The sequence below is a fragment of the Setaria viridis genome, chromosome 7, assembly GCF_005286985.2.
Source record: "Setaria viridis chromosome 7, Setaria_viridis_v4.0, whole genome shotgun sequence".
NCBI lineage: Eukaryota > Viridiplantae > Streptophyta > Magnoliopsida > Poales > Poaceae > Setaria > Setaria viridis.
The window spans coordinates 20,654,879-20,668,260 of record NC_048269.2 but is presented as its reverse complement, the minus strand read 5'-3'; the positions used below and the strand labels follow the sequence as shown (position 1 = coordinate 20,668,260).

General features: G+C 45.3%; 3 protein-coding genes across 26 annotated transcripts; 1 reads left to right on the top strand and 2 right to left on the bottom strand.

Moving 5' to 3' along the window:
* Positions 1-666: 666 nt before the first annotated feature.
* LOC117863057 (uncharacterized) lies at positions 667-3,085 on the bottom strand. Its single transcript, XM_034746638.1, has 5 exons — positions 2,776-3,085; positions 2,564-2,635; positions 2,387-2,454; positions 2,117-2,310; positions 667-998 (listed from the first exon to the last, which is right to left on the bottom strand). The coding sequence occupies exons 1-5, from the start codon at positions 2,958-2,960 to the stop codon at positions 915-917; spliced, it is 603 nt and encodes a 200-aa protein (XP_034602529.1). The 5' UTR covers positions 2,961-3,085; the 3' UTR covers positions 667-914.
* A 2,672-nt stretch (positions 3,086-5,757) lies between these two features.
* LOC117863872 (uncharacterized) lies at positions 5,758-10,470 on the bottom strand. Of its 24 annotated transcripts, none has more exons than XM_034747755.2 (11): positions 10,156-10,470; positions 9,874-10,015; positions 9,487-9,588; positions 9,104-9,219; positions 8,458-8,726; positions 8,281-8,371; positions 7,106-8,197; positions 6,938-7,001; positions 6,428-6,763; positions 6,249-6,287; positions 5,758-6,164 (listed from the first exon to the last, which is right to left on the bottom strand). In XM_034747755.2, exons 1-7 carry the CDS (start codon positions 10,267-10,269, stop codon positions 7,826-7,828), a joined length of 1,206 nt encoding a protein of 401 aa, XP_034603646.1. In that variant the 5' UTR covers positions 10,270-10,470; the 3' UTR covers positions 5,758-6,164; positions 6,249-6,287; positions 6,428-6,763; positions 6,938-7,001; positions 7,106-7,825. The 24 variants fall into 24 exon arrangements, with proteins under 24 accessions (XP_034603646.1, XP_034603653.1, XP_034603650.1 ...); XM_034747762.2 differs by having other exon boundaries at positions 5,758-6,155; XM_034747759.2 differs by having other exon boundaries at positions 5,758-6,149.
* Positions 10,471-11,390: 920 nt separating this feature from the next.
* Positions 11,391-12,981, top strand: LOC117863871 (uncharacterized). The gene has a single exon (XM_034747753.2). It carries the CDS (start codon positions 11,531-11,533, stop codon positions 12,806-12,808), a length of 1,278 nt encoding a protein of 425 aa, XP_034603644.1. The 5' UTR covers positions 11,391-11,530; the 3' UTR covers positions 12,809-12,981.
* The last annotated feature ends 401 nt before the right edge of the window (positions 12,982-13,382 follow it).

Below are 13,382 nucleotides of genomic sequence, written 5' to 3'. Positions count from 1 at the left end.
ATTTGATAATGTGGTGCTACAGTAACCATTTGCTAATGATGGATTAATTAGGCTTAATAGATTCGTCTTGCGAATTAGCACAAGGTTCTGCAATTAGTTTTATAATTAGCTCATATTTAGTCCTCCTAATTAGCATCCGAACATCCGATGTGACACTGTTAAAATTTAGCATCTCGTATCCAAATAGCCCCTCATTCTTCTGGACCTGCGATTCCATTGCTCTGTACGTGCGTCACAGTAGGCGGTTGTGTTCGACTGTTCGTCCAGGCCGACCCCCCTTGTCCACGAGCGGTGTGGTGAATAGCTTCGATCAGTAGGGTCGCCATGCTGTTTGGACTTTGGTGAGTACCTTCCCTAGCTTCTTCCATGTCGTGTAAAATGCCACACGGCCTCCACGCCACTGCTAGGCGCTGAATATGGCCGCGACAATGTATACATAAGCAGTGAGACTTTGAATTAATGATCAGCTCCCTAGAATAGATTTCTGTTGAGATACGTTTTGGAAAGGGAATTGTTGTTTGTGTAGTTGTGTGCAAATTGCAAAACAAACGATCGTTCGTGTTGTTGTGTCGTTTTCTGCATATAATGTGGCAGCCACACAGGTTATGAGCCAATGCCTGGTGACCGGTGAGGAGCAGGACATCGTCATGACTTAGCACACCCAGATGAGTATTGAACGCCACATGCACTGCTACGAGTAGAATTTGCATTCTTGTGGTCCGTACAAATTAGGTCAGCACTGTACAAGCACGTGATCAGAAAACATCAAATGAGGTAGACGGGCGCCATTTTTCACTCCTAGCTGCTTCTGCTTACTGAGATGACCAAACTAGCACGTGCTTTTTTGAAACATAAAAGGAGTAAAAATAAATAACAAGGAAAAGTGTGCGCTTCTTTAATTTGCGCATGCGAGCTTATTTATTCCTCTCCTCCTCCTTCACGACCTTGTCGATTATAGGATCGACTATTGAATCCACCTCTTTCTTTATCTCATCAACCTGCCCAATGCAATCGAGGGAAATGGTTAACCTCACTGTTTGTATACGATAATCTCAGGTGTAAATGCATTCGTCAGCCACCATAGTTGGCTACACCTCATATTGGCAAAGTGTGTCTTAACAAATGGCGCTTTTTATAGAAAGCAATGCAAAATTGTTCACTGCAACATGTATCAAATATGTCTGTATCACAAGCGGGGCTATGAAAATGTGGCTACCCAAAGAATTGCTAATAAACTGAACACATGAAAGAGAGAAAAAAACAAAGTTAAACTACTACACTCCTACTCGATGCTCATACAGTTACTCGACTTCCAACACTATTCAGCTTGGAATCATTTTATACTGTCCTTCCAAAATGAGTTTATTCATTTTACTTATTCCACTTGTCCTTCACAACCCGCGACTAGTGCTTAATATGAAAGTCACTATCACAATGCTAGCCGGACTACAATACTAGCAGGTATATCTCCAGATTCCAAGTACTGCAAAGAACAGCAGGTACTAACTAGCAAGATTGTGCAACGAGCTTTAAGAAATATCAACATCAGCAGCTGCCGTAATCCGAGTGACACGTTCTAACGTCCTATCTAGTTGACGACCACACTTTACCACACCTCATATTGGTAAAGGGTGGTAACACCTTCTAAGCAAGCAAACTGTTCATCATAGCTATTAAATTGTCTATAATTTTAAGAAAAAAGACTACAGAGATTTCGGCAAGCCAAAGAATCGGTGATTGCTGAACACATGCCAAATAAAGTCAAACCACCCCACTTGTATATATCCATGGCAGTACTAAGTTATTCGCTTTACGCGCTATTCAGCGTAGAAGCAATTTAATTTGGTGTTGCAAAATGAGCTTCTATATCCATTCCACTTCATAAGTCATAACCCGACGCTTTAGTTCCTTTTTTTCTCTTTTGAACTGTCATGACCCGGTGCTTAACGTGCAAGGTGAAGTCACTGTCACAAGTTGCAAGGCAGACTACAACCTACAGACCAGCACGTATCTCCAACTACCAAACATGGCAAAGAACAGCAGGTGGTTATAACTTGCAAGACTGTACCAAGCTTTAAGCAACTTGAAGCCTAACGTACTGCATAATTAAACTAACCTTCTGGATTAATGCCTCGGCTTTCTCGGCATCTTCCTCAATCGCATCGGTGACCGTCTTAATCTTCGAGGCCGCCTCCTTGAGATTTTCGTTGCCGGGGAACGCGTCGGCGACCTCGCCGGCAACCTTCTCCGTCGCCTCTGCCACCGTGTCGATCACCTCGATCGCCACCTCTGCCGTCTTCTCTATCTTATCTGTGTCGCCGCAAAAAGTTGCAATCAAAATGAAATTCACGCTAACACGAATGGTGAATATACGATCTCGATTTACCTTCCAATGTTCTGAACCTTCTATAAATTGGTATTGCAACTATGACAGCACCAACCAACCACTTGGCCCTGAGAAGCCGATAGGTTTCGAACGTGAGAAGGAAATCCGTCAAACAAATTTGGAAACATTAGAATCAGAACAATGAACAAGCAACTCATGCATCTGTTCTTAACTCACCAATGGGGCATGTTGGGAATTGGGAGGTTTCCTCCAGACGGATTTGCTGGGCCAGGACCAACTGCAGGAATTCTGAACCCAAATAGGTGAAATTTTATACACAAAGCCATCGTGCAGTAGCTGCATGAAACTTAATGTGCATGCCAAGATACAAGCTACTGCGAAAACGTAAAGTTTGGAAAAGAGGAGCTTTAGACGAGAGATGCACTTACCCTGTAGTCGTTCCTTTCATTGGGAAGGCATTGTTCATGCCTGAAGAATTCATCATTAAGCTGATGAGGCTTCGGCGGCGATGACACGAAGCGGAGATCACCGGATTCCCGTGGCGGCGAGGAGAAACCTTGGAGGTGTGAGGTGCCAAGCCTCCGGAAATAACAGAAGAACTTAGCGCGGCCATGGGATTTAAAGGATCACTACAGGTTTCTTCTACGTTGAAGCTACTCCCTTGTGATTATCTAACAAGGCTGTTGCTTGGGGCAGTATGCTTGTGTTGCTGTGTTCTATCTATATTCTGGGAGGCCAATAGCAGTATATGTAGCAACCTTGACAAGTAGGTTGCTTGTAAAGATGAGGTTGACTTTGAAAGGAGGTTGAACAAAACCTTACGGTATTTGTGACTGAAAATCAGCCGGGTCTTTCCTTTTTCATATAAGAGATAGTAGTTGTGTTTCCTTGTTGAAAACCATCAGGAATGAGAACCTAGATTTTTCAGAGGTAAAATTATTCTGAAAGATAACAACTGTGAACAGTATATGAGCAAGTCAAGATTCAAGAGTGTTTTCGACATGAAATAACTAAAATTAATAGGTGCGTGGAATGGGCAGATCTTACTATTATTTATTGGAGAGCCTCCAGGTGAAGTCACTAGAATCGTAGGTGGACATTCTAGAAAAAAAGAAAAATCCTAGAAATTCTCACAGAAAAGCAAAACATCTGGCCATCAATCGGTAGACTCAAATCATCATAACCATTGGATCTATTATATTTTCAAAAAAAATTACCCACCTATGCCATTATGAAAATAGCCTAAAATAACCCCCTAAATCTATATCTAAATTACCCACCTATGCCATTATATAAAATATACTAAAATAACCCCCTAATCTTCATCAAAATTACCCAATTATACCATTATAAACAATATTTAAAATAACCCCTTAAATTTGTAACTAAATTGCCCACCACTAATACTTAAAAAATAACTTAAAATAACCCTTAAATTTACATCTATATTACCCACATATGCTATTAGTAAAAATAAATGAGGTAACCCTACATTGGAATCAAATCACTTTAATTAAAAATATACATCAATATATGATTCTAAATCGTCTATTTCTTACGCTATGGTATATGATATAATAATTAAGGTATATAAGCATGATGTGTGTCACCATTTATAAAGATATAGAGGAAGTGAGGGGAATATAAATTCTTATGTTAAAATTATACTTCAAACTTAGAGTCCATTAAACAAATTCAAGCGCATATCTACGATGTAAAGTGAAAACTTAAAGATTATAAATGTGTATGAAAATATTATAGAGTTTGAAGTATAATTTTAACATAAGAATTTGTATCTATATCTTATAGATATATACTAACTAATCTATCACAATCGGATGAAGATAATAAGTATATATCTATATAAGTATTATGTTCAAATATTTAACAAATGAGAAGTAGCTCAAGATAATAGTTTTGTAGCAGTGTGGCCTTATTTTTTCCATTGGATACTCCACATTAGTTTTAGTTCTCACGGGATGCTAAAAAAGACAAATACTAGAAATTCTCACAAAAATCATAAATATCAAACATCAATATATCTTGTAAACTCTATTAATCATAGCCATTGATCTATTGTATTTTCTAAAAAGTTACCCACCACCATCATTATAAAAATATTTGAAAATAAACCCTAAATCTATATCCAAATTACCAAGCTCTTCCATTATAAAAAATAATATAATGTAACCACGTAATCTTCATCCAATTTACTCATGAATATCATTATAAAGCATAACTTAAAATGCCATTCTAATTTTGTATCTAAGTTACCCACATATATTGTTATTGAAAATAATCTAAAGTAAACACCTAAATCTTAATCTAATTATCTTCATGTGTATCATACAAAAATATCCAAAAGTAAACTAATATATGATTCTAAATTACCTATTTAAATTATTGTTAATATAGAAATACTAAATTAAGGTATGTAGGCATGACAAGTGTCACCATGTAGACCATTTATACATGTATGTGAGGAAGTGATGAAAAATATTGATTTTTATACTAAACACAATGTATGCAGGTGCGATACAAAATGAAAAAAGTGTGAATATGGATGAAAAAGTGTACAGAGTGATTACTAATTAAAAATCAATCACAACTGGACAAAGATAAGTGAACATTATATGAGTATTATGTTGAAGTATTGAAAAAAGAGAGTAGTAAGTAAACAATTTTGATTATTAGCTAGAAGTTTAATTTCAAAATAATTTTTAAATATAATAACTTTAAAATGTTGACCTGTGCGGGAGCACGTGTTGATGGACTAGTTTCTGCAAATTGAAAACCCAACGGTCAACTAATCTAACCGAAATGACTCTTTGCACTTGTATTTGTTCACGTTGCTTTTTATTAGAAACTGCAACCTAAAAACAAAATTGAAAATTCCATGGATGTGTGGTTGAAGAAAATCAAGCTAATGGCAAGAAAGGGTACAACGTGAATGAAAAGGCATATCTCGAGGATAACAGATGCAGGTAGATGGTTACCAGCAAGCACGTGCTTCTGTAAGAAGCCTGAGAACTAAGATAGGAAGTTGTTAAGACATCTTTCGGAAAAAGAAAAGGTTGTTGAAGACGAGGTATACAGTGTAGAAGAAATGAAAAGAACTAAAGAAGTGAGAGATCCATGAAAGTGTCGTTGCAAGCCAACACTTCTGCCATATAAAGTTTGAAACCCAAGGCAGTCAGGCAGATAGATTAAAATGTTTGAGGAATAAATCATCATGTCAGTTGAGCACATGCATCTCCTCATCACATATCATCGCTCGAGTAAAAACTTTGCCAAATTGTCAACAGATATTTCAACCACTATGATCTTCCCGCTTCTCAGTGTTGGACAAGCCTTTTCAGTTTAAGGATAGAGCTGCAGATAACCATTGGTACCTGTAGGGCAGTATGCTATTAAAGTAAGAATGGCATTGGCATTTGGCAGTACAGCCTTTATTTGCAGAGGAAAATAAATTTCTATGCAGACAGTTTTTTTTCCGTGACTACAAATGAGAACTGTGTATCTAAGAAGGAAAAATGATTTCGAATTTTACAACACGGGCGATCGGGCGCACTCACATGAATATTACACAGCGATACTATACGGCAGAATAGAAACCACCCTAGGCAGAGCACGACTAGGCCGCGCTAGTTGTACTAGAGATCGCTGTCATGCAACAGGCCATCCTAGGCCGACCAGCTTCGCTCCACCCTTGATCCACACACCACAGCAGCCCCTCTTCCATGATTGAGCTGACCATCCGGCTCATGTTGGTAGCCGGCTGGTTTTCAAAGACCCGGCCGTTCTGTTCCTTCCAAACCTTCCACGAGATGAGCAGACAGTATATAGCAATGAAAGGAAGCACTCATTGTTTCTGAATGTTGATGCAGCTTAAAGTCCTTACCATGCACAACAGTACTGCATCACCCCTTGCTTCTGTAATCTGCATGTCGCCATTTAGATTTGTGAGAATGGGATTCAGACAGCCCCAAGATTATAATTTACTGGGGCAGGTACAGTTTCTACTAAATTTAGCCATGCTTATGCTGAATATTCTAAGCCTTGTGGTCCTGTCCACCTTACCGTGTTGCTGTGCTCACCAGTAGATCGGCAAGAGCGCTTTAATCCATTTTTTTTTGTCTCTCTCTTCCCCTCTCCCTTCCCAGCTCACCTCCCTCTGCCTTTCTGCTGGCAACAAGAGACAACTGCGTGCACGGCCCTAAAGAGGGTGCCTGGCCACAATTCCGGCCCAAGCCTCATAGTGCTCGCCGCGAGCCATCTCCAATGCAACACGGCTACGTCTCCATCCCCATTATGCCTTCGCCTAGCCATATAAATTTCCCACTCTTCCTCAATTGCAGGCTTCCAAGCTGGATTCTATATTTCGGACTGCGTCTTGTGAGGATTAAATTGGAGGCTCTAATAAGTAATAGTAAGATTGAGGTTAAGTTTTAATTAACTGAAATTACTGCCTTAGTATTTTTCAATGCACTTTTAGAAACTGCAATCCAAAAATAGAATTCCATTTAGGTGAGATTGAGGTTGAAGCAAGTTAATGAGAAGAAAGGCAACAAAACGAATGGAAATGCATACCTAGAGGATATCAGATGCAGGTAGGTCGTTGCCAGAAAGCACACTTCTGTAAAAAGCCTGAAAACTAAGATATTGAAAGATAAAGAATACAGTACACACAAGCCTGAAAGGCTGAAAAAAAGATAGAGGTTGTTGAATGACAAAGTATACAGTATACTGTATACCTACCAATCAATGAAGCCAGCTCTTTTTCGAACAGCCAAGCCATCATCTTGTAAGCACAAGTAACAAATCAACATGTTTAGCGCATACAACACCTCATTACCGTTTCACTGATTGAGTAAAAACCTTCATATCAGACATTAAACAATCCTTCAACCACCACAATCTACCTGTTACTCAGTGCTGGATAAGACTATTCAGTTTAAGGATAGTGCTGCAGGCTATACCTAACCATGGTAATTACAGGGCAGGATGCTATTGAAGTAACAATGATGTCATCCCTCATCAGCACAAGCTTCTTTACTGAGTTGAAAATCAGAAATTTCTGGCACAGTATGGCATCGGAAGAAACTACTTCCTGTTTCTGAAAGAAACTACCTGACCCAGGTTCAGTTTTTTACCATCATCACACTGCATCACTCTTTGCTTCTATGCTACTCCTGACTTCATGTTTCAATTTTGTATTTGTGAAATGGGTTTCAGCCTGCCCCAAGATTAGTATTAATTGGGCCAGGTACAGTTTCAGCCAAGCTGAACCATGCTCATGCTGATTCCAAGACTGATGGTCTTGTCGGCCCAACCATATTTGCAGCACACACCACTAAATCAGCAAGAGATCAATTGATGCAAAGATCAAGTAACTTCTCTTGGTAAAATGTCCTCTGTTTTTCTAGGGAAGATGACTCAGATCAAACTGAACCATGTGTTGCATGAAAAATTGCTATCTCATGGTATTGGCATGGTCAAGGAAAGCAATTCAAAACGTCCATCCTCAACATTCTTCTCAGGATTGATCAAAATCTGGAAGCAGAATGGACTATTGCTGCCTTGGTTCAGCAGACATTTGATCATAATAAGCCAAATTTGATGGAAATTAGGCTTTTGTTCAGTTTTTCTCCTTTTTGCTATCTCTTTGTTGCCAGCGTCATCAATTGTACAAGAAGCGCTCATGCTACCTGAGTTAACATAGGTTTCTAACAGCATTTGGCTCTTGTAGCATTCAGATACATCATCTGCAATGATATTGGCAAATAAGATCTCCGCAGCTTTATTCCTTACAAGCAAAGGAACTTGTCCAGATTGGTCATAGACATATATCTGCATATGACGGTAAGATACTAAGATAGTATTACAAATCTATTTAACTACAAAAGAAAATTTCAGGCTGAAGGAAGTCTTACCATAAATGGCTTGTATATCTGCCCAGGAACATGGAGATACTTTGGGTTATTTGGACAATCTATTGCAAAAGTGTTTTCCCCTTGGAGGTTTCTGTACAGACATTCATTATATCATGAGAAGAGCAATATAATTCTTAGATGTATAAGAAGATGGCAGCATGAGAATAAGGTGCCTACTTGTGATATAGAGGTGAACCACATAACTTGCAGCCGGCAGTAATGAAATCTCTGACAATATCATTGTGCTCTTTCAAAGAATGTATGTCAATGACTGACAAGTGTCCCTTAGAGTGGGAGGCTGGTGAACTCAATAAAACCATCTTGGCAATACATGCATAAACATTCACATTACGTAATTTTCTCTGAGAGAATAGTTCTGATATACACAAGAAGTCTGTTGATTCCTTCTCTTTTGCTTCTTTCCAGTTCTTCGATGTCACCTGCAGCTGCAGCATAACACAAGAGTAAACTATGTAAGTGAGTAGCTTATATGCCGTATGGTACCGTGTAGACAGATTGACAATATATTCAACTTCATTCATACTAACTTGGGAACTTATCTACTAAGAATCATCAATGCCCTGAAGTTGTGGTTGAATTTTCAATTCATAATCATTGTAATTCCAAGGTGAGATGATGTAAAACACGAAAACCAAATGCAAAGCACCTGTATCGCCAAAATCTATAAACAAGTTCATGTAGATGATGGAAACTCATCAGTTGAGCCCCTAAGTGAAAATGCAAGGGCAGGTTCCAAGATGATTTGGGTGTGCAGTTTGACATACAACAGTTAAAACTGAAGGATAGTTACAGCAGATTTTACCTGCTGATTACTTTCGCCAAGAGCGCATTTAGTGCGTAGCGTCCATTCTGTCACTCTTCTTAGCTTTGCTTTTGGAACATCCCCCACTTTAGAACTGGCTATTAGTTCATCTATTCCTATATAGGAGTAAATTGCTTGGTTACAAACTAGAATGTTGATTCAGCAACGTGAAGCCATCAATAATTGTCAGTAACAAACAGAACTATGTATCCATTCAATCAACAACAATGTCAACAAAAGCCTTCCTCTCACAAGGCTAATGTATGTTTTCATGTTCCCCGTATGGTACAGATGGATATAGTTGCTTTGTGGTCAGAACATTGTGTTAAGGAGTGCACCAAAAAAACTTTCAGCGAAGAACTAAACCATCTGCAACTCTATACCTTCAGGGTTCATCAAGTCTTTAGAGTTCAACAGAACTTGGACTGCAGATATCTGAGAAGCTCTTCCCTCCAGGCCATTTCTAAACTCCACTATCTTAATATCTGAAACAAGATAACCAGAGGCTTCCAATGAGCAGCGGAGAGCAGCAGAGGTGTTGGGACATACAATGATACAAACAGTAGACGAATTCACAAAGCTCATATTGAATTCCGAAATAAAAAGGACGATCAATCAAAATCAAAGGGTGTTCTGGGAACAGGACCACAGCGAGTCACAGACTCACAGAAGCACATGCGGAAAGAGGAAACAGATTGCCATTATATTGATGCAGAGAAGCTTTTTTCATAAGAAATGTAGATATGCATAACCGACGATATGATCCTTACTTTGCATTAGTAAGACATCGCCAGCGATTATGTCCGAACTCTGCTTGGACGACCACATAGAGACACAGAAGCTGGACCGTGAATCGTCGCCGACTTCAACAATGGTCTTCTGATACGTCCTTCCAGTTGCAGCATTTTGCTCCTAGGAACGGAGAAAAACGAGATCGCCCCTCAGGATGCGTTCACATACAGAGCAGCACGGCAACACCCATCACTCAAATGCTGCTCCACCCTCCCCAAACACACTCTAGCGGAGGTGGATGTAGCATTGAGAAATACTACCTGGTGCGGAAGGACGCGGCGGACGGCCGCCAGCAGCTGCACGAATCCGCCGACATGGCTGGCGGCCGCCGAGAGGTCGATCAGCGGGCCGTACCAGCTCACAACTGCCGCCATGGTGCCGCCGCCGCTGGCCCGTGGACTAGGTCTCGGTACTGAGCTGTACCGTAGATCGGGCTCTGATCCACAGGCGGTCGGAGGGGACGGGCGCGGGGTGGTTGCTGCGCCCCTGTGCGAGCCGCCGCCGCCGCGAAAGGCCGAAACGGCCGGGGGAACCGGAATTGGGGGGACGAGAGAGAGAGAGAGAGAGAGAGAGAGAGAGAGAGAGAGAGAGAGAGAGAGAGAGAGAGAGAGAGAGAGAGACGAACAGGAGAGGCGTGGGCTTCGGCCTTCGGGGATCGCGGTGCGGAACAGATTCCGGATCCGGCCACGTTTGGGCCGGCAGAGACGGATTTCTGGGCCCACCGAACACGCCAAACCGGGAGGCCGGGAAATTGGGCTGTCTGACGAAGCTTTCTCGTCTAGAATTAAGGCCCGTTGAGTGTTGACTTGAGCTAATCTCAGCTACTCAAGCTTCAGCAGACTGACGTATAGTTGGTCAGTGCTGACGCGACCGCGGTAGGCCTGGGGTGGGGTGCGAGTGCGAGGCGGCAGGAGTGAAGCGTGCACCGTGCAGGACGGCGCTGGCGGCTGGCACGCAGACGCAGGGATCGGGGAGAAAGCTGGCGAGCACTCGGCGCGAACGGTAGTGGAGGTCTGGAGGAGCCTGCGTGGCTGCGTTGGGGTTTGGCCACAACTTGGCCAGGCTACCGGTGCGTTGAAGCCGTCCGGTGGGAGTGGCAAAGGTCCGACGAAGTGACGAACCCCCTCACATCGCAGCATGCCCGGCCACGTCACTCTTCCAGTCATCGCCCCGTCACCGTCAGGTCTACCCTCCGAGCTCACCGAGTCAAAAGTGGATTAAACGGAGGATGAAATCAAGGTTTATCCTTTCCGCGAGAGGGGAAAAAAAAAGCTTACTCCATGCCAGCACCAACAGTGACAAGCCACTGGCCGCCGGGCGTGGCAGGTTTTTCCACGCGCCCAGTCCAACTTGGCCACCAACCAAAGCCCCCCGGCCCCCGCGGCCGCCCGAGCCCTCGGCAGCCAGCCAGCCTCCCCCAGTCCACGCACCGGCACCGCCGTGCCGTCCCCGTCCACGCACTCGCGCGTCGCGTAAAGAAACCGAGCCCCGCACGCATTCCCGCGACCTTCCGAGCACTTTCCCCTCCCCGACTCCCCCTCCCCCGCCCCAGGTCTCCGCCTCCACCACCAGCGCCCCGCGGGCGACCCACAGATGCCGCCGCCGCGGCCGATCTGACGCGATCGATCCCCGGCGATGAGGCCTCACCGCCGGAGCCTCTTCCCGGTAAACGGCCCGGGCGCCGTGGAATGCGACGGGTACATCTGCACGCCGCCGTCGCCGCCGGTTCCCAGCTCCCCCTATCACGGCCCCGCCCCTTCCCCGGCGCCGGCGTCCTCCCCGATCCCAGCGTGCCCTCCTATCCACTTCCCGCCCTCGCCTTCTCCCTCCGCGCATAGGGGTCGGAGGAACCAGGGAGGAGGGATGCACGGGCACGGGCCGCCGCCGCCGCCCTCCGGCGTCGGCGGCGGAGGCGACGACCACCGGTGGCACTACGTCAGGTACGTGCTCATCGCGGTCGGGGTGATCGCCTTCGTCTCGCTGATCCTGCTCGGCGTCTCGGTCGCCGTGCGGCGCCGGCAGGTGCGGCGGAGGCGGCAGGCGCTCCTCGCACCGGCCGCCCCGCCGCCGGGCGCGGGGGAAGCCGACGACGGCTGGAACGACCCCGAGGGCGGAGGCGGAGGCGGGGGAGTGGTGCACCACGTCTGGTACATCCGGACCGTGGGGCTCGACGAGGCGGCGATCAACTCCATCGCCGCGACGCGGTACCGCGCCGGGGCGGGGCTCCTGGGCGCGGCCGACTGCTCCGTCTGCCTCGGCGAGTTCCGGGACGGCGAGCTCGTGCGCCTGCTGCCCAAGTGTGGCCACGCGTTCCACGTCCCCTGCATCGACACCTGGCTCCGGGCACACGTCAACTGCCCGCTCTGCCGCTCCGACGTGATCGACCCCGCCGTCACAGCGGCCACCGGGGACGGCGGCGGAGGCGGGGAGGCCAGCTCCGACACGCCGACTGATCAGGATGCGAACGACAACGTCGAAGCCGAGCAAGCGGCTGCGGCGAGCGACGCAATCCCGGATCACGAACAAGAGGACAGGGAGAGTGACCACCAAGAAGAAGAAGCTTCACCCGCAGTAGAGGACCAGCAAGAACGATCCAGCTCCCCGGATCCGCCGCCGCCGCAGCAGCAGCCGTTCTGTCCGCTGCCTCGTAACGTGAGGCGCGCGGCGTCCATGGACGCGGCCATTGTGTCAACCGCGGCAGAGGTCGCGGCACGGGAGCGCTTGCCGGAGGCAGCTCCTGAAGAGGAGCAGATCGGTGGCAGGCGGAAGCGGTCCTGCGCGAAGGCATCGGGTTCCGGCCATCGGAGCAACCTCAGCATCGACAGGCCGGCTTCAGGTGGCATCCCCAGGTCGTTCTTCTCGCGGCATTCGCGTGCTCGGAGCTCGGTGCTGCCGCTGAGCTCCCCGAGCTGAATTTTTGCTCGCTGCTAATAATGTTTCTCCTGTCGTTGATCCACGGCGCGATGTATTATGCTTCTGAAGCTTATGATCTCAAAAGCGAGGTTACAAGTAAAAAAACAAAATACGGTAAATGGAAGTTTGCAATCTGAGAAATACAATACTGTACAGCTCCGTTCTTCTCTGCAGTTTGGATTCAGGAATCGTCTTGATGGTGATGATCTGATTCTGTCTTGGTCTCCTTCGAGCGAAATTAAATATAGAGGTTCATGAATCTCCTGTTTATAAATGTGTGAGATATTCTTGTGTAGGTAGGAGGCAGTGAGGCACTGCATTCTGTCGGTTCCGTCTTTGTTTTCAGGCTATCTTTGTCCGAGCAGCTCTGGCCCGAGGCGATCGTTGGCCTGTCTTGAATCGCATGAAGAAATGCATCTCCGCATCTGGATTGGGCGTGCCTGATCGATCATTTGAAAAGCCATTGCGTTCCAGATGGCACCGGATTAGGCATGCCTGATCGTTTCCTGTACTTGACAGTATCCTCTCCTGGAGCTGGAAGTACAGGCAACGATTATCCTCGAAATGTCACATT

Excerpts from the sequence above, each read along its gene's own strand:
- LOC117863057 (XM_034746638.1), bottom strand. The coding sequence starts at position 2,960 with ATGGCCGCGCTAAGTTCTTCTGTTATTTCCGGAGGCTTGGCACCTCAC. Across the intron at positions 2,455-2,563 it reads ATTCCCAACATGCCCCATTG|GGCCAAGTGGTTGGTTGGTG; the intron begins GTGAGTTAAGAA and ends TCGGCTTCTCAG. Across the intron at positions 999-2,116 it reads CCGAGGCATTAATCCAGAAG|GTTGATGAGATAAAGAAAGA; the intron begins GTTAGTTTAATT and ends TGCATTGGGCAG.
- LOC117863872 (XM_034747756.2), bottom strand. The coding sequence starts at position 10,269 with ATGGCGGCAGTTGTGAGCTGGTACGGCCCGCTGATCGACCTCTCGGCG. Across the intron at positions 9,589-9,873 it reads CGATGTCTTACTAATGCAAA|ATATTAAGATAGTGGAGTTT; the intron begins GTAAGGATCATA and ends ATCTTGTTTCAG. Across the intron at positions 8,727-9,103 it reads TTGGCGAAAGTAATCAGCAG|CTGCAGGTGACATCGAAGAA; the intron begins GTAAAATCTGCT and ends GTTATGCTGCAG.
- LOC117863871 (XM_034747753.2), top strand. The coding sequence starts at position 11,531 with ATGAGGCCTCACCGCCGGAGCCTCTTCCCGGTAAACGGCCCGGGCGCC.